The following is a 20,107-nucleotide window of genomic DNA, read 5'->3' as shown; positions in this document are numbered from 1 at the left end:
TTATTTATGGCTAGAAACCAATTATGAGTGAGTACATCCCATGTTCCTCTCTTTGGTCTGGGACACCTCACTCAGGATAGTGTTTTCTATTTCCATCCATTTGCAGATGTCCCCACTTCCTGACACAGTCTCAAAGCCAGCCAGCTCAGAAACTTTTGACCTTGGGAAGGAAAAGCAAGTACTAGGTTATTGTTGTTGAACAAATTCTGTCTGCAAGCCTTGCCTGGTACTTAGGCCAAACTCGCCTGCTCTCACCTCTTGAAGACTGTTTGCACATTGATCTCCTCACACATAACAGTGCTGGCCACTCAGGTACCCACAGTTAGTCCTTTGTCAGCCAGGCGGCACCTAAGTGCACCCCTCAGGCCCGAGAAAGGTCAAAAGGTCCCACCTTGCAGCTGCAGGTGCTTGCTGTCCTATCAGTGACCGCATGCAGTTCTCTGTGGGTCTGTGCTGATGCCTGTCTTTTTTGTGGACACTCCTCTCCTCCAGTAAGCTCCAAAGGGATATGGACTCTGTGAACAACTGGCTTTATATCCAGTACCAGAACCAGGTGGCACAGTGTGCAAGAAGGGCTCCTGTATATACCTGACTTTAAAAATTATTTATGTTCAAATTATCATAGATACCATGTATACTCACATTAAATACTATAAGTGAACTCAAGGACAGATCCATGTCCCCAAAGACCCATCAAGTAGTCAAGTAACCAGAGTGTAAGTGTGATGTCACGTGTCTGTTTTATTCTGCAGTTATGACAGAATTTACTCAGCTATGCAGATTCTTCAGGTTTTCTTAGTTGGTACCCTTTCAACCTACAGATGCATGGATTGCATTGATCCCACCCTCTGTACCATCCACCACCTTCTTCTAGCTTCTTGGCCATCTACCTCCTTCTCCTGCCTTTTCCAGCATCCACTGCCCTCTCCTGCCTTCTCCAGCATCCACTGCCTTCTCCTACCTTCTCCAGCATCCACTGCCCTCTCCAGCCTAGTGTCTTTCTTTCCACTGTCTGTTTCCCCTCCATTCACAGATTTCCCCTTGCACATACCCACTGTCACTGGACACCAGTTGAAGAGGAAACGTATTGTTCAGAGTAAAAAGAATGTGTCTCCTGCTTAGGAACTCCAGCTTAGGCCAGTTGCACAGTAGTGCCCAGTTCTGAAAGGAAGAGCTACTCCTAGACCAGGCTTCCCAGGTCCCAGACAGAGGCTAAACTGTACCCACCTTAGTTGAATAGAATGATAGGCTTTTTCATCTGAGCTTAATGACAATATATTTCAGGACTACTTTGTTATTGTTTGCATGTTGTGGTCAGTTATAAATATCCATGTGTGTTTAGAAGTATTAGTTTTTTCTGGAGTAAATTGTACACGTCATTAGATGGATCTCTTGGGATTTTAAAAATCATTTCTATGCTTCCTGTTAAAGGAAATATCCCAGCCTTTTAAGTACATTTCTTACCATGATTTTAGTTTCTTTGGTCTTTTAAAATACTTGCTTACAAAATGATGATAACACCTTGCTGTCTACGGTCTTTTTCGTGCTCTGGTTTTTCAGTAAGCAGGTGTAGCATCTTCAACCAGGTGTGCAGAGCCTGACTAGACAGTGTTGTAACCTTACCTTTCCTCGACTTCCCATGAACAACTACCTTGTACTGCACACCTGGACCTGCAGTTGTACCAACTTAGCAGAAGGAAGGAGAGATAGACTGTGAAAAGCACAGGCAGATTCTTTAGAGAATTGTGGTTTATTTTTAATGAAAACAAGTTTGTTTTCCTATTGCTATATTGCCATAAAATTAGGATAACAATTCATTTTAGAATTTAAAGGTGCTTTTGGACTTTTAAGTATGTGTTATTTTGCAAAACATGCAAATCTAGGAAGTAAAGTGCTTTTCTTTCTTGTGTCCTAAGAATCAGAAAGCTTTCAAATTTATAGAAGTTAAGAATTTTAATAAAAGTATTAAAAATTAATTAAAATAATTTTAAAGCAAAATAATTTTAAGCTACTTGATAAAATTTACATTGTCTTTTTTGTTTGTTCTGTGAGGTTTTGAGATCACATTTAATTACATTTCTGTCATTCCAAGATAAATATTACATGCCATAGCTTACGTTTTAAGGTTTTACAATCTGTGCATGTCTCTGAACAAAGAAACCAGCATGTTCTTCTTAGCACACTGTCAGCACGTGTAGAACCCAAGAGATGTCTTGGGTCAGGTTTTTGCTGTTCCTTGTGTGTTCTCCCCAGATGGTTTAAAATGCCCCGTGTTTTAATCGATAATCCAAACTGACTTCTCAGAGCTGAGTCAAAGAGACTCTGACTTCTGCATAAGGCATCCATGAGCAAGAGTGGCAAAAATGCTGTAGACAAAGAGATAATTATATCCCTTCTGAGGCACACTTGAGAACCTCTTGTACAGGCGGTGTCTTTTCTGGAACACTGAACTGCAAGGGCTGCTTGCTGGTGCAAGAGACAGTTTCTCTTTCATTTTGCTTCTGTCACCGAGTCAGCACATGTGGGAGGCTTTTTAGCAAAATTTCAAGGGTGGCAGGCTGAAGATTAGATGGCACGGGTCCTGTCCAAGTCCTCACTCTGAAGGTTGAAATAGCAAAGGTGTTGGTGGCATTGGTGCAGAGTGCGCTCACACTGAAGCAAATTCCTCAGCAGTCTCTAGAACGTATTGTTGGTTCTGAGACATTTTATTTCTCCATGAGATGGGTCTTCGTCTCCTGATGAGTTTTCACACTGGAGTAGATAACTAAGCTTTATACACTCTGATACAGTAGTGTGTTCTGTTCTATGCACATACATCTGTTTTGAACAGCCCTCAGGCTGGGCCACTTCCTTCAGCAGGTGTGTACACACAACCACAAAGAATGCTTGTCTTAAAAGAGTTCCCTGTATTACAGCTTGCTACAGCAACCTTTGAGTATTAATGCTTGTTTTTACTGTGTTGGAGTATTTCAATTTTATTTCTAATTGACAATAATTCTGTATGTTTGTGGGACACTGTATGATGCTGTTCTTGCCACATGGTCAGATGTTTTTCTCAAGGTTAACTTTTTGCTTTTCTCAAGAACATTGCACATACATTTACATATAAAAACATAATATGAATTTTTTGTTTTATCCCTTTATAAAGTTGAAATTATATTGAATAGTTTCATTTTTACAACTTTTTGTCTTATGTTTAGCATGACTCAATAGATTCATCCATATTTTATAGCTTGCCATCCTCATTTATGAAGGAATCACCAAGCATGTGTCCACAATCAATTGACAAGTTTTGGGTTGTTCCAGTGTTGCTGTACACACTCATAAACACACGTGAGCTCCTGGTATCAAGTATCTAGGAATGGAATTACTTGGCAGTGTACTTGTCTGTGGCTTTGCTGTATTTGCTTGTATTCCAATATCAATATAGAGGAGTGGATCTCAACCCTTTAACATAGTTCCTCATGTTGTGGTGACCCCCCCCAACTATACAGCTATTTTCATTGCTACTTCATAACTTTAATTTTGCTACTGTTATGAATTGTAATGTAAGTATCTGTTTCCCAGTGGAATTTGGTGACCCTGTGGAAGGGTGGTTCAAAAATCCCCAAGGGGGCTCACCCCACAGGTTGAGAACCACTGATGAGGAGTGTCTTTTTTGTGAATTTTTTAACTCCTTTGTCTAGTCTTCTGGACAGTTCATAGTTATGTAGCTCTAACTTTTTCATTCCTGTTCTGCTGACATCTTTCTCTATAGCTTGACATTTTTGACCCAGCAAAATAGTTTCTGATTTTACCTTGTTAAGTATATATGAATCTTTATATATTGTCACATCGTGTGCCTAAATCTTCCTCTGCTCAAGACCATGTTCTCCTCTCACTGTCTGCTGAGTGTGAGCCTTCTCTGTGCAACACTGAAGTGATGTTCTCTTGTGATGCTGGAACTTGAGCTCAGTGTTTCAGGTATTGGAAGTGTACATTCTAACACAACGACACACTCCTACGGCGGTGGGAGGAGACAGAGACCATGGAGTGAACACATGCTAGACAGCTGATTCTTTTAAGTAGCATATGATAGAGTTTTTCTATCCAATTTAAAAAAAAAATTGTCTCAGCACCCATTGTAAAACTAAACCATAACAACAACAAAACAGCTCTTTCCTAGGGACTGGTATCATCTCTGTCATGTATTCATTGCCTGTGGTGGGCTCCCTTGGTCTGTCTGCTGCTGACCAAATAGCAAACTAAATAATGTGCCTTCAAATGAGGCAGTGTTTAACAGACCTTTCCTCCTGTGTCTTTGAGTTTTCATTTCTCTTGGTCACGAATCTGCTGCTGTACCTTTTAACTGTATTTAAATTTTCTCTAAGCTTTCCCCAAAGAAAGATTATACAACTTTTGTCAGAGTAATTTACAGATGTTTTATATTTTTAAATCCTATTATAAATTTCTTTTTTAAGTTCCCTTTTATATCTCTGCTTCTGGTATAAAGAAATGATGTTTCTTTCTATTACTTGAATATGACTTTGATAAAACCACGTTGAGTTTAGTTATTAATCTAGGATCTTTTAAACTTTTATATATTCTTTGCACCATTTATTTCTTTTCTTGTTAATAGGCAAAATCTTGTGTATTATTAAATAAAGATAAGAATGAAGTGCGTTCTTCCTTTACCCCCATTATCAAAGGTGAAACACTCAACATCTAAGCATGCCGTCTTTTTAATAAAATCTCTAACATTTTCATTGTTTTTAGATCCTTTTGCTACAAGTTGTTCTCAGGTCAATACAATTTTATATTTTCTAAATCTCTTCATGATTCTTCTTGTTTAAAATGTTTCTTAAATAGATCACATGTTAATTATAGTGATTGACTTTCTAGTACCATACCAGCTTTTTATCCCTAGGGGAAGAGCTAACACGGCCATGGTTTGTAATCTCTGTTTCACTAAATTCCCTTCACCCGCATTTTCTGGAAGACGGCTTCTACAGTTTCCACAAGGGGTAATCTTGTAATTTTGTCTTTTCATAGCATTTCTTGCAGTTTAGAATGAAAGCTTTACAGGCTCATAAAACAATGACAACACTCCCATTTCTCATCTCTACAGCGTTAACATTGGAGCTGTCTATTCTTTAAACACTAGTGTGTCACGGAGACAGTTGGGAGCCTGTCTGCAGAAAGACTGCACAAATTTGCTTTCCTTAGTAATCAGTTTGGCAAAACTAAAGTTTTCAAGAGATATGAAAATTTTCAAATTTATTCACAAGTTTGTTTATGTTAGTATCCTGTATATATATATATATACATATATATATAAAGTCTATCATATTGATATAAATTTTTTATTCATTGTTTTTTGTTTATTTTTGACACAGGGTTCTTGTAACCCCTACTAGCTTTGAATTTCCTATGCAGTTGAGACTGACTCCCGCTCAGTGTGCTGGGATTAAAGGCTGCTGCATACTCCGCTTCATCATTTCCGTCCTTCAGTCTTACCTGTCCTTTCTTCCTTATCTTTTTAAATCAGTTTCCAAACAACATTGGTAGGTTTTTGGAAATGTGTACTATTATCCTCGTGAATTTTTCTACCATATGTTATTTTCTATTTCATGATGTTATTTTTTTGTTCCTACATAGTATTGTTTTTCTTCATGATGTAAATGTTTAACTGATTAGTTTGAGCTCCCCTAGAATACATGTATGTAAGTCATTAATTTCTTTTTATTATTTTAGTGAGATCTCTAAAGCTTTCGTGTGTAGTAGTTTTGTTATTAATAAGTACAAAGTTGGTTTGGATGATGCTGTTGTTGTTGTTGTTAGATGGGATCTCATGATTTCAATAACTCAAGCTTGCTTTGAACTTAACTGTGTAGCCAAGAATGGCCTCCATCTCCCAAGGGCTGGGTCATGGGCAACTCTTGTGTGGTGCTGGGCATCACAGCCAAGGGTTCATGTATGTAAGACAAGCACTCTACCAACTGAGGTACTTCTTAGCTCGAAATAGTTGATCGCCACTGTGACTTCTTGTATTTGTGGATTTTACAGGGTTGTTTTTTTTCTCATTGAGTTTGTAATAATATCTTTGTTTACTTTAGCTTATTTTCACCTTATCAGAAACAGTAAGGTTTTTTTTAACTTTTTATTTTTTATTTTTTTTTAATTTTATTTATTTATTTATTAAGGATTTTTGCCTCGTCCCCACCACCGCCTCCCCTTTCCCTCCCCCTCCCCGATCAAGTCCCTCTCCCTCATCAGCTTGAAGAGCAATCAGGGTTCCCTGACCTGTGGGAAGTCCAAGGACCACCCACCTCCATCCAGGTTTAGTAAGTTGAGCATCTAAACTGCCTAGGCTCCCCCAAAGCCAGTACGTGCAGTAGGATCAAAAACCCATTGCCATTGTTCTTGAGTTCTCAGTAGTCCTCATTGTCCGCTATGTTCAGCAAGTCCGGTTTTATCCCAGGCTTTTTCAGACCCAGGCCAGCTGGCCTTGGTGAGTTCCCGAAAGAACATCCCCATTGTCTCAGTGTGTGGGTGTACCCCTCGCGGTCCTGAGTTCCTTGCTCTTGCTCTGTCTCCTTCTGCTTCTGATTTGGACCTTGAGATTTCTGTCCAGTGTTCCAATTTGGGTCTCTGTCTCTGTCTCCTTTCATCGCCTGATGAAGGTTAATTTTCAGGAGGATGCCTATATGTTTGTCTTTGGATTCACCTTCTTATTTAGCTTCTCTAGGATCGTGAATTGTAAGCTCACTGTCCTTTATTTATGGCTAGAAACCAAATATGAGTGAGTACATCCCATGTTCCTCTTTTTGGGTCTGGCTTACCTCACTCAGGATAGTGTTTTCTATTTCCATCCATTTGTACGCAAACTTCAAGAAGTCCTTGTTTTTTACTGCTGAGTAATACTCTAATATGTATATATTCCATACTTTCTTCATCCATTCTTCGATTGAAGGGCATCTAGGTTGTTTCCAGGTTCTGGCTATTACAAACAATGCTGCTAGTAATGTTTTTCTTAAGCCACCTGCTAAACTACAATATTGTTTGTAATTGAGTAGAATGGAATGAGCTTTAGATATATGCAGATGCTTGAACATTGCTTTAGTCCATGTGTGCTTCTGTAACAAAACACTGAGACTAAACAATTAGTATAAAATATAAATTTATACCTCATTCTCTGAGAACTGGCAAATCTAGTCAAGACACCAATGGATTCTATATGGCAAAGGCTACTCTCTATTTGCAGGTTAGTGTCTTGGGCTATATCTCCATAAGGTTTTTTAATGGTGGAAAACAAAGTCAAACGGGGAAGTGGCTTGCCCTCTCAGCTACTCTGACAAAGCAGTAACCTATTCATGTTCAGCACTTGATTGTAGGTCCTACCTGTTAAGGTTGCTGCAGGGGAACAAAGTATGAATAAAAAGTTTTAAGAAAATAAAAACAACAAAACTTTTAATCACAATAGATGGAAATATAAGATATTCCATGATAAAACCAAATTTAAGCAATATCTGTTTATAAATCCAGCCATACAGAAGAAACCAGAAGGAAAACACCAACTTAAAGAACTTAACCACACCCCCAAAGAAATCACAATGAATAAACAGTCTCAGAGTAATGAATCAAAAAAAGGGGATAGACACGCATAGCAACAACAAAATAACAGGAATCAATAAACACTGCTTATTGATAACTCAATATTAATGGTACCCCTTCCCAAAGAAAAGGGACAGACTAATAGATTGGTTTAGAAAACTGGATTCATTTTTCTGCTGCATCCAAGAAACACTTTATCATCAAGGATGGATATCATCTCATGGTAAAAGCAGAAGAACCAAAGAAACAGGCTGGTGTAGCAATTTTATAGTTGATAAAATAGAATCAAAACTATCAAGAAGACATAGGGAAGAACACTACATACTCATCAAAAGAAAACTCCATCAAGAGGGCCCAGTTAACCAACTCTTGTCACCAAATGATGCTTCTGGTACCAAGAATGTGTTGTATCTAATTGAGTTGTTAGCTTAAGGGGCTCCATGGGAATCCCCAAACAATCCAGACTGTTGCAAAGACTATAGGTTGCTTTTCACAAACTACTGGCAAGTCCCCATTGCTGAAGACAACATCTACAACTCTTTGAACATGCAGAAGTGGAGCTGGTGCCTACACAGAGCCTTCACCAGTACATGCTAGTATCTTTGATATAAGAAGGGCCTCTCAATGCTACCAAAAGAGAACACCAGCCCATCTACTAACCCTGGGCTTGACAATGGAGTTCTGACTGCAAAATATATTAGTGTAGTGGTGGCACAAAGTTTATGAGATTAACCAACCAATACCTGCTTTGACTTCAGACCCATTTCATGAGATGGAACCCATATCTGCCACTACTTAGGTGACCAAGAACCTGAGACTAGATAACCCAGGGATCTAGGGTAAAACCAAATACTACTGTTCTTAAAAAAATGTAACAATAAAATGACTCCTAATGACATTCTGCCATACTCATTTAACTGCAATTATATTTGAATTTATAGAGCTATTTACAAATAACTGTCACCCTGACACCATCCCATTGTATAACTTAGGAACATCTTTGACACAGAATTTCATGTATACTAGGTTAACCTTAATCTTAAATTCACTACGTAACTGAGGCTGACCTTGAATTTTCAACCTCCAATGTTCCAAAATTAGTCATGTGCCATAAAACCTGGCTTTATTGAACATTATTTAGACCTTTTACATTTTCTGCCAGTGTTATTTTAGGGTATATATTTATCTCAAACACTTTATAGTTTTTTTGCTATTGTAAGTAATATATGTTAATTTTGGTTATCATTGGTATATAAAATATACATAATTTTTATGTATTTGCCTTAAAAGTAAAATGTAAGGAAACATTCACACCATACCAGGTGTCTTGTTGAGTATAATAGCTCAAATCCAAAAGCTATGCATTCTGTGATTACTTCGTACAGTTGCAAAATGAGATGACATAACAAGCCAGTGATTTTAGGGTGGGGCAGTGTAGGAAAGGTGTGAGGCCGCTGTGTGCTGTCAAGGGGTGGTAACATGTGGGTCTCACACACTTGTTCTGATGGACTGAAGGCTTGTACAGGCTGGCAAGGTTCCACTCAAGTCTGTGTGGTTGATTTGCCAGTAGCTCCCTGCCTTGAAGAAGTTGCAGAAACAAACAAAACACAATCAAGCTCATACCAAATTGGAGGCTGAGATCTCAGGCTCTATAGTCAAGAAGCTAAGAGTTTGCATTGCTGGGTGGACACCAGCTATTGTTCCCAGAGCAGAACTCTACCCGCCTCCCCTAGTTTCCTTTCTTCATGCAGGGAGGTCACCAGCCCCACTGGCACAGACCTTCACTTTCTAATTTAGTTTTGCTCATCATAACCAACTATGGTCTGAAATTTAAATACTCAAACATTCTGAAAAAGACCACATTCTTTTTACTTTTATTATAACATTGTTATAATTATATGTCATTGTTATTCTTAAATACTATGACTAGTTTATCTAATCTACTGGGAAGTAGAAAAAGACAAGATCTCCTGAGTAAATTGGGAGCGAGCATAGGGACCTTGAGAGAGGGCTGAAAGGGAGGGGAGAGGCAGGGAGGGAAGCAGAGAAAAATTTAGAAATCAATAAAAATCAATAAAAAGTTAATTTCAGTAGGTATTACATATCAGAAGAAACATAACATACCTAGAGTTGGTCCAGTCTGTGGTTCCAAGTATCTACTGGGGAGTTGAAATCCATTCCCAATGGAGTAGAAGGATGGCCAGACATAAACTAGCACATAAGGCATGTGCCTGTGCTGCTTTGTACGCATTACACTGGACTCTGGCTGTACTCACTTTTCTCTGTCAATCTGAATTATAGTATTTGGATGATTAGGATCTCTCTCATGTTTACAAATATATGTAATATCTCATTGGACTCTTAATTTGATGGTGGTACTTCTAAAACCTTTGAACAATGCATTTCTTAGTTGGGTTATGCACGCCCTGATCTGTATGTGAAATGGGAGAACAGCTACTGGGAGTTAATTTACTCCTTCCACCATGTGGGTCCTAGGGATCTGATTCAGTTGTCAGGCTTGCTCTACAAAGACTTTTGCCCACTGAGGAATCCTGCTTGATCCAAGGTCTACTTTCTTTTGAAACCTTGGTTGACCACTAGAATCAAGTCAGCCTTTATTAAGAGATCACAGAACTGACATATGTGAAAATTAGAAATTGACACAAGTTATTTTTATTTTTTATTTTTTGGTTTTTCGAGACAGGGTTTCTCTGTAGTTTTGGAGCCTGTCCTGGCATTAGCTCTTGTAGACCAGGCTGGTCTCCAACTCACAGAGATCCGCCTGCCTCTGCCTCCCGAGTGCTGGGATTAAAGGCGAGCGCCACCACCGCCCAGCGACACAAGTTATACCTAGCATCAAATCTTAGCCTGACTTCCTTCATGTGGAACATAGAAGACAGTTGTCAGAATTTAGGAGGGTAAGTTGGCATGAGTTCATGCTAACCAGATTATACACATTTAACAGAGAGGTTGATCCATGCTGGCATTTGCTAATAGGCGGATTGTTGGGAACAGCGACAATAGGATTTCAAGTTTTATACCTGGACTAACACATTTAGCTGGGCTTGGTGACTCAGGGCTGTAATTCTAACAGTTTAGCTACTCAGAGACTGGAGCAGAAGGATAAAGAGTTCCAGATCTACCAAAGCAAATTCAAATCTAGCCAGGCCATCCAGAGAGAGCCTGACTGAAACTGGAGGGTGTAGCCAGTGGCTGTGGTAGAGCACTCTGAAAAGAAAGCGGAGGCAGTAGCCTTGGTCCTGCTCACCAAGGTTAGAGGTCCCTCAGGTAGCAGTGCTGATCCCAAGCCCAGGAGGAGCTCAACTGGTCCTGAGATGACAGCGTTCACTGTTGTGTTGCTTGGAGCTGTTCTTCAGCAGAAAGCTTTTGGTTCTGCCTGCTACTGCCTGCAGTATAACATCAGAATGAAACATGCAGGAAGATGTCAGATGAAAACTCAGTGTCCTTCGGCCTTAGCTTTTGTAGGAAATGGTTTTGATTGTATTTGGATAAAAAGTTCTGATGAAAATGGCTTCTCTTTTCTTTTGCTCAGATTAGAATTGGCATGTGAATTATTTCAGGTAGATTCATTCCCCAAGGAGAATTGCATGTGTTTCTCAGGCAGGCTGGGGACTCAGCTCACCTGGCAGTGATAAGTGCTGAGGTTTAATTGTAACAGATTAGAGCTTAAATATAGCAAGCATCCTGGGGCCTAAGTGGAATTGTATTGTGTATTTTGGGGAAAATGCACTTGAAATGTATTTAGACTCAGAATTTCTTCTTCAGGTATTTGTAGCTGTTTGTAGCTGTGGGACTAGACTGTTTGAACAAAAATGAAGGCAGTTTACATCTTGAAATCCACCTCAAATTTCCTACAATTGCAAAAATAAACATTTTCATATGCGTTCCTATTGGCAGCATCCCTGGCAGACTGCTCATCTAAGGCGATTCATCTTTCATACTGTATGATAGTAGAGTCACAGCTGTCCCCTGGCTCAGTGAACCATCTGAAGACAAATTGTCATGCTCTACCTGGAATAGGTCTGTGGCTAACAGGGTCATGGTTGGTAAACTAGCAGTAGAATGGACTTGGAATGCATCTAACATGTTTATGTAATGGGTTACAAAGCATGTCAGAGTTAGCACCTCCCTGCATAAAGGTCTGTACAGTCAAGGCATTACTAAGTCAAGTCAGTGTAGTGACAGCCATTACTCTACTCCCGTAGAGTGTGAGTGCCTTAGAGACTTAGCATTAAAAGCAAATTATTCCTTTAGCATTTGACCAAATTCACAACATAGATCATGGTAAATGTGCAGCTGTGATTCCTTGTGTGGGAGTGTTGTCCTATTTCGCTAAGTCCTTTTTAGTGATGATTTTGTGTTCTGCGCTCTGTGCATCTGTTTGCCCTCTAAAAGGTGTTTATTCTTCCCTTTGACACCAGCAGCCACAGTTCTGTATGTTCTTTGAGGGATGTCTGTATACCACTGAAACTGGCCAAGGAGTAATTTCTTATAATATGGTGTTCTGTGAACTCATGCATTTCTGTAACTTCAACGGCATAGATTGCTCGTGGTTCGTAAAGAACAGTGCACAGAAGAATCTTGGTGAGCTTCTTCGGCTCTTTATAACCTGAGCCTGGTGACAGACCATAAGCTGAGGACAGAAAACAACAGCCCACACAGTGAGGGGTGACATTTTCCAAAATATCTTGACCCACACATAAGCAAATGACTGTGCTTTTCCAGTGTGCAGGTCTCTGAGCCAAGTGATCAGAGCCATGGAAAATTAGACAGCTGTCCATCTCCCTGTCAATTAGACACAGAACGTGTCTTCCCTTAACTGGCCCACCTCCCAGGCTCAGTTTCCTCCCAGCTTCTGTCTGTGTTTATCTCAACAAGGGCAGTGGTCTTTCTCTCTCTTATTCATAAAGCATCTGTTTTAAGCCAGATGGGTGGTGGTGGTGCACACCTTTAATCCCAGTACTCCAAGGAAGAGGCAGGTGGATCTCTGTGAGTTCAAGGCCAGCCTGGTCTACAAGAGCTGGTTCCTGGACAGGCTCCAAAGCTACAGTGAAACCCAGTTTTGAATCCCAACTCCCGAATTCTCTTTTAAAGGCCAAATCAAATAAGAATCAATGAGAAATGTTTTGTATTTCTTCTCCAAATGCCCCCTTTGACCTCAACCCACCTGGAAGGTATTGTGATTTCACACTCATCAGCACAAATATCCCTCACACTGCTTGATACTTAACATTGAGTAATTTGGCAGCTTCTCACAGATCCTGGGCTGCAGACCCACACAATGGTAGACCTGCACCGGGCCGCTGGGCCTTCCTGGGATCCATTTTCTTTCCCTTCAGCTTAAAGACTGTTGCCATCTGTTAGTTTACTTCACTCTTTTAACAAGGGTGTGAGTAGCCAAAAAATGGAGTGGTGCTGGCTGAAAAGACATGCACAGTAATGCCAATTTAATGTCATTAATGTCATTCCTATCATTTTTAAGGTGTGAACCTTACAGGTAGATTAATGAAGTTATGCTGATTTGATGCTTCTTAATTTGCCACTGACTGATTCCTAAATATTGTTTTTCAAAAGTGTATTTATTAATCGGTTGAACCATGTGACTTATAATGCTGATAGGTCATAAATGGTTGATGAATAGCAGTTTCACACCCATTTTGTACACAGTCTTATCTGCTGAGTTTCCATAGTTTAGTTAGGGAGACGTGAACATGTTTGAGTTGGCACATAATAGGTGTGCTGATACTGTTTCCTTCAGTGGGCAGTTTAGAGTGTGTTCTTATATAGTTACCCTTTAATTAAAGCCTGGAAGATTTTCCAGAGGCCATCTAGTATAATCTACTACTTATAGATTTCAAATACGTAATATTACAAAATATTTAATATTAAAAAATCACTAGAAACAAAGCGCCTATTCCAGATGCCTCAAGACCTATTTCACATATTTTCTCATAGTAACCCTTGCTTGATTTCCCTTTTTATGCCCACAGTACTCTGTGTGTTAATGGGGTACTCAGAACAAGTTGCCTGCTTCTCTTACAGCTCATACTGTAGCTTATGTGAAAGGAATTATCCACCCAACTATCACCTGTAAACGTATCTAGATTATAAAAGCATTTGAGCATTTGTTTCCTTAAATATGCATAAATAATTTATTTTAAAGTCTGAAATCCAGTATTTATTTCTATAAAAATTAATATGTATATTGGGTGTGGATGTTATATAGGTCTGGCCTCACTGACCATCATGATGGTTTCGTTTACAGCCTGCGGGTGAACTTGGACATGGGCAAAGCAGCATATGGATGGATGATTATGAAAGATGAGAATATTCCTGGGACAGTTGTTCGGACCAGCACAATACCAGAGGAACTTGGACGCCTGGTGTACTTACTGACTGACAAAACAGGTACTGTTCATTTCTATTTGTCTTTCAGTAGACCAGATAACATCAGAAATATTTTTTTACACATGATATATATCATAATTGAATGCTGGATTTATAGGTTTCCTCAACTTTTGAAAACTTTATATGAATGAATCTCCATTCTTTCATACCTTCACTTCCTTTAAAGTTAGTGAACTGTGTCTTTGTTGTAGCTTTATATTTTAGTTTATTTTATATTTTATATTGAATTTTACAGAATCTCACAAGCTATTTTCTCACTACTGGTACATACCTCTCTAGTGGCTTAAGAGCAAAATGTGTATTTGTTTTTTGTAGGATGATCCTTGCTTAAGTTGTTAGAAGTTAGGTAAATTCAGTGTTTTAACAGTAGTACCTCCAATGCAGATTACTACACCTATTTATCCCTTTCTGTGTTGTCCTTATTTGTTGTTCTTTCTATTAAAGAATTCTTAGCAATCTATAATGTATTAAATAAAAGATAATGATTTAAATTTCTAGTGTTAGTGAACAACATAGTAAAAGCAACATACAAAGCATAATTAAATATGTCCCAAATATGATCCAGCACCTTCTTTGATTAGTATTAGTTTCTAGCTAAACTAAAAAGAATGCAAATACACTCACAACATAATTTAACATTGTTGTAGAATGATTTCCATTTGCAAAAAGATGGGAAATAAAAGCAGGTGTATAACCAGGAAAAACACATATTTACAGATGTGATGACTAGAGTAGCCAACTGATAACTAATTAGAATATTAAATCAGAAACAAATGGCAGGTTGAAAGTTAAAATACTCAAAACAACCCCTCTGGGTGTAAGTGGGAAACAGAGCTTCTGTTCACAGCAGCATGCTGTCAAAAATGTGGCTATGAACCAAAGGACCTGGATGGCGAGTGTGAACAATGACATCACCAAGAACTATAAGCAAACATTTGATGAATATGAATTCAGCATTCTGCAGATGTTAGCTCCCATGGGGATTCTGGAAGTTTAGTGTAACTCAGGTTCCAGTTTGAGAATTTTTACTTGGATTTCAGTACAGTACCAGGTGGAGAAAATCAAGAAAGGTTAGTGCCCATAAGTGCAGATGACCCAGAGGTTCCTACTCAAGAAACTTTGTAAATGGAAACTGTGCTTTCATTTCCTGGCTGTCCAGACCCAAATAATCACACAGAAACTAATTACAACACATTTTGGCCAGTGGCTCAGGCATATTCCTAGCTAGCTCTTACATCTTAAGTTAACTAATTTCAATTAATCTATGTATTACCACAACACTGTAGCTTACCCATAATTCTCTGGCATCTTTCTCCTTTGGTTGCTACATGGCTCTCCCTGACTTCACCTATTCTCTCTCTTTCTCTGTTCCGATTTCCCACCTCGCCTTTACTCTGTTAAACCATAGGCCGAAACAGATTTATTCATCAACCAATAAAAAAAAACAATATAAACCATATACAGAAAGACATCAGAACTAGACTGAGGAAATGAGTTATGAGTTTCCTTTCCCAATTCTAGTCAGCTGACAGGAAATTTGTAGAAGACTTCAATCTATGGCAATGCTAGCAAAAGTGTATAATATTCCAAAATTGAAAAGATCTGGATCAAGGAGGAAGTCAATACCAAGCATATTGAAGCTCAAGATAGCTCCTAGGATGAGCCACACAGAGGGAAGAACTCTCCAGACCAAAGTCTGGAGGGGTGGCACTGCATAGCTAGTGTGCTGGGCAGACAGATTCAAGAAAAAGGTCCTGAACATGAGTGCACTGCTGTTCCGTGTTCACAGGACCCAGTCCTGAACATCAGAGTTACCAGTGGGAGACTTCAGGGTAAGATTATCCCACTACTATGAGGTGCCTAGTCTTGCTGATAGAGGCACTAAAACCAAATCTTCAGCACTATAATCAGAGTAAAGATCACAAACAGCCTGGGAGAACCTTCAAGAAAATTGTTGGTCCTTAAGAGAGTTTAGTTGAAGGCATAACCCCAGTATCCTGTATCCCAGCAACAGTTAGACACTTGCTGTGAAAATACAGGAGAGAAGACCTAAGTCAATTGATAGTGTGTGCCGATAGCCAGGCTTTCACATTTAACTTGCACAGGACAGCAGCTCCTTTTGCTTTGGGCAGGGATGGTGTAGGGTGCCACATTATAGACAGACCGTATGGTTGAAAAGCATGTGCTGCACTGCTCAGTGTTACACTCCTGCTCCTTTTCCTTCCCAAAAAATGTTTGCAACTACATGGGGTGATTATAAAACGATGCTAGCAAAATGTTTAGTTAAAATACATATAAGAGTAAACTTTTTTACAGTAGAATTTAGGGCCACCTAGTAGTACACACCTGCAAGCAGGAGACTGACTCAGTAGAGTTATGAGTTGAAGGCCCGTCTGGAGTACATAGTGAAATACTGTCTCAAAAATTAATTTCAAAAATAGCCAGGTGGTGGTGGATAGGTAAGTGTGGGTTGTCATACTGTCCAGAGACCCAACTAACAGTGAAAACAAGAGATAGATGTATGAATGAGCATGGAGAGACTTCAAATCATATTAATGAAGGACTAAAACACACAGAAGGAAAAAAGGAGTCTCTAATGTTTATTGGTACTAAGATTGATTTAAAAAAAATTAAACCGCCTAACACTTAAAGAAAAATAACTTAGCTGTAAAAGAATGAGGAGGAGGAGGAGGAGGAGGAGGAGGAGGAGAGAAGAAGAAGAAAGAAGAAGAAAAGAAAGGGCAAAACATAAAAGGTAAAATAATCACAATGGTAACTAGGAATTGGAAAAAGAACCTGATTTCTTCCTGAACATCAAACAAGATAGACTCTACAATAAAATGCACTTTTTAAGAAAGAGGGAACTTTACTAATAGAAGTTTGAAATACATATGTGCTTTAATGTTGCATGGAGCCACTTTTTAGTTCCCAGCAGTCCAGCTAGCTTAGACTTGAAATAATCACACAGAAACTGTATTAATTAAATCGCTGCTTAGCCTATTAGCACTACCTTCTTATTGGCTAACTCTTACATATTAATTTAACCCATTTCTATTAATCTGTGTATTACCACATGGCTGTGGCATACCAGCTAAAGTTCCCAGCATCTGTCTCCGGCAGCTTCATGGCTTCTCTCTGACTCCACCCTTCTTTCTCCCAGCATTCTGTTAAGTTTTCCCTACTTAGCTAAGTTCTGCCCTGCTATATGTCCAAAGCAGTTTCTTTATTCATTAATGGTAATCACAGCATACAGAGGGAAATCTCACATCACTTTAAAGGCTTCTATGTACAAGCACAAAGTGATGCAGGAGAAAATTACAGTATCTGCTAATGTAGGAGGAAATGTTAGCATCATCACTTTAAGTAATTAATTGATCATCCAAGCAGGCAGAAACCAGCTAAACTAAAGTCTGAATAGCGTTGATCTCATGGAGTAGACTAATATCTTTATCTGCCACCTAGAGAATGTTTTTAGCTAGCTGAGTGTGGGAAACTAATGCGGACTGAAATGAACTAGACCTTAGTTGAGTCTCAGTGAACTCCAAGGAGTGGGTATGCCTACTTACGGTAATGGCAGAAATTACCATGAAAGTTAGGAACACATTGCAGATAGAACATAGAATTATTGCTATCTTTACCTAACATCAGAAATGGCCAAAGTTAGGAACACAGTGCAAATAGCACATAGAATCACTGCTGTCTTTACCTACCATCAGAAATGGTCAAAGTTAGGAATGCAACAGAAATAGCACACAGAATCACTCGCTATCTTCACCTGTGGGATATTCAAGGAACTAGTGTTTTCAATTTAAAAAAGAAAGAAAGATGACGACTTGGTAGTATATGCCTTTTACTCTAGCATTCATGCAGAGAAAGGTGGATCTCTGTGAGTTTGAGGCCATCCTGAGAGTACCAGGCATCTAGGACTACATACAAAGACCTGGCTCAAGAAAGAATAAAATTTAATCATAAGAGCAGTAAAAGTCAATGACATTGGAAAGAGATCCTAAAGATGAGAACAGAAAACAGTGATGTGCTATTCAGAAGCAGGTGGAGTGTGATGGTTCACATCTGCAGGCCCAGCTGCTTGCTCAGAAGACAGAGGAGAGCCCCTTGAGTCTACATTCAAGGCCAGCCTAAGTAACACAGCAAGATTCCTTCTTTTTAAAAATAAACAGTTGTAAAGATAGAACAGCACCATTCAGCTGGCCAGTCTTTAGAAAAGACTTAATAAAAATAAGTACAACTTAAAGGTAAAATCTGGAAAAAAAATTTAAAAAAAAAACAAAACAAAACAGATACAAGCAAGTAGAGCAAAGCTACAATGATTGTATTTTAAAATATCATAATGGAATACCAGCTCCTTATTGCCAGCAGCTTTTCAATACAAGCACTAGAAAAATTCTTCAGGAAATGTAAGCCATTAAATCAGACCCAGAAGAAATAGTTTTTATCACCTGAAAGCATTTTTTAAATTTTCACATTTATTTATTTATTACGTATTTTCTGAGGGTGGTAAATGCATGTGCATGCTACTTTACATGCACGGAGATCAGAGGACCACTTAGGGGGTCAGTTTTCTCCTTCCACCATAGGGGCTCTGGGGATTGAACTCAGGTCACCGAGTTTGGCAGTAGGTGCCTCTATCTGCTGAGCCATCTCACCCACCCCATCCAAAAACTATTAAAAGTCATCTTCAGAAGGATCTCCTACCACTAGCCCAAAATGATTTATGGGTATTTTTATCATTATACTTTGTATACTATAAACTCGCTTTTTTAGATACAAGAATTTAGAGAGGGCATTTTATTTAGAAAAAAAATTATTTATTTAGTAGAAAACTGAAGCCTCAGCAAGGTCAAGAGAGAACAAGAAAGGAAAGGTAAAAGTATCTCTTTCATGTCAATCTAAAATTCCTAAATAAAGTGCCAAATCTAGTAAAGTTCATATTTAAAACTCTGTACAAGTTAAGGAGAAAGTCACAATGAAATATACAATAGTAGATAAAGCTTAACAGGTTTGAGACATGTGTTAGAAGTCATGACCTATTTATGATTTAAGAAGGAAAGCTGATAATAAAACGTGAATGTATTGAGATGCCCTAACTTTGCTGTTTGAAGCCCTGTAATCAACAAGAATATAATGTGTCCCTGTCTCGAAAAAAACCAAAAAAAAAAAAAAAAAGAATATAATGTGTGAGAAGCCCTAGATAAATGTGGTCCAGCTGCAAGGCTTATTTAAATTCAGAAATCTATCACTATAAATTATAGCATTACTGTAAGAAGGAAAAACCCAGGGACCTCCACCAACTCAGTAAAGCTTTTGATGAATATCAGTTCAGTATATACACATGAAGTTCATTAGCAAACTAGAGGTGAGGGGAGGTCAACTGTTTTCACTCTAGAAAAGGGGACTCCCAGCAATTAGTCTTATAGTACGTAGCAAGCAAGCATTAGCACTTACCAGTAGAATATTTAAAGCTTTTCCCCAAGACTAGGCGCAACAAAAAGATAACACTGTCAATTTCATATTTGAATTACTAGCTCATGTCAAAAATCAAGGAAAAGATCAAAGGTTAAAAAAGGAGGATGTATCCTAACTTCTTGCTGAAAGGGTGGGTGTTGAGGCAGGAGGAATTGCAAATCCAAGGTCTTCCTGGACTACAGAGTAAATTACAAAGGCAGCCTGAGCACCTTAGTAAGACCCTACCTTAGGAGAAAAAGTAAACCATGGCTGGGGCCATGGCTTAGTGTGGAGGGCTTGGCCAGCATGTGGAAGACCCTAGGTTTAATCCCTGGTACTACCAAAAAATAGGGGTCTGGTGAAGGGGAGAAGACAGACAGCAAAGTACTTATTAGCAAATAAATAGAAAATCTAATAAATTTATAGATTAGTGTTAGAATTGGTAGGTCATTTTTAGCAAAACCAATATAGAAAAATCTATTGTGTTTACAAACAACAAAACCAAGAAAATTTTACTGAATAGTATTCAATGACATAAACTTGAAATCATTGATGTAATTGTCTTCATGTGGTTGGAGACTGTGTTTTCTATAGCATTTGACCTTTCTCTTTCCAGAGGCTC

The 20,107-nt window shown here is 38.8% G+C and overlaps 1 protein-coding gene across 2 annotated transcripts in view; it reads left to right on the top strand.

The window, feature by feature from the left end:
- Atp9b (ATPase phospholipid transporting 9B (putative)) overlaps nt 1-20,107 on the top strand; it is a 204,261-nt gene that overhangs the window by 125,830 nt on the left and 58,324 nt on the right. For both annotated transcript variants that reach the window (XM_005356314.3, XM_005356312.3), the window contains exon 13: nt 13,880-14,022. In XM_005356314.3, the coding sequence (XP_005356371.1) occupies nt 13,880-14,022 (143 nt within the window). The remainder of the gene's footprint in view (nt 1-13,879; nt 14,023-20,107) is intronic.

The sequence above is a fragment of the Microtus ochrogaster genome, chromosome 18 (assembly GCF_000317375.1).
Source record: "Microtus ochrogaster isolate Prairie Vole_2 chromosome 18, MicOch1.0, whole genome shotgun sequence".
Taxonomy (NCBI): Eukaryota; Metazoa; Chordata; class Mammalia; order Rodentia; family Cricetidae; genus Microtus; species Microtus ochrogaster.
This window is presented reverse-complemented; position numbering and strand designations above follow the sequence as displayed.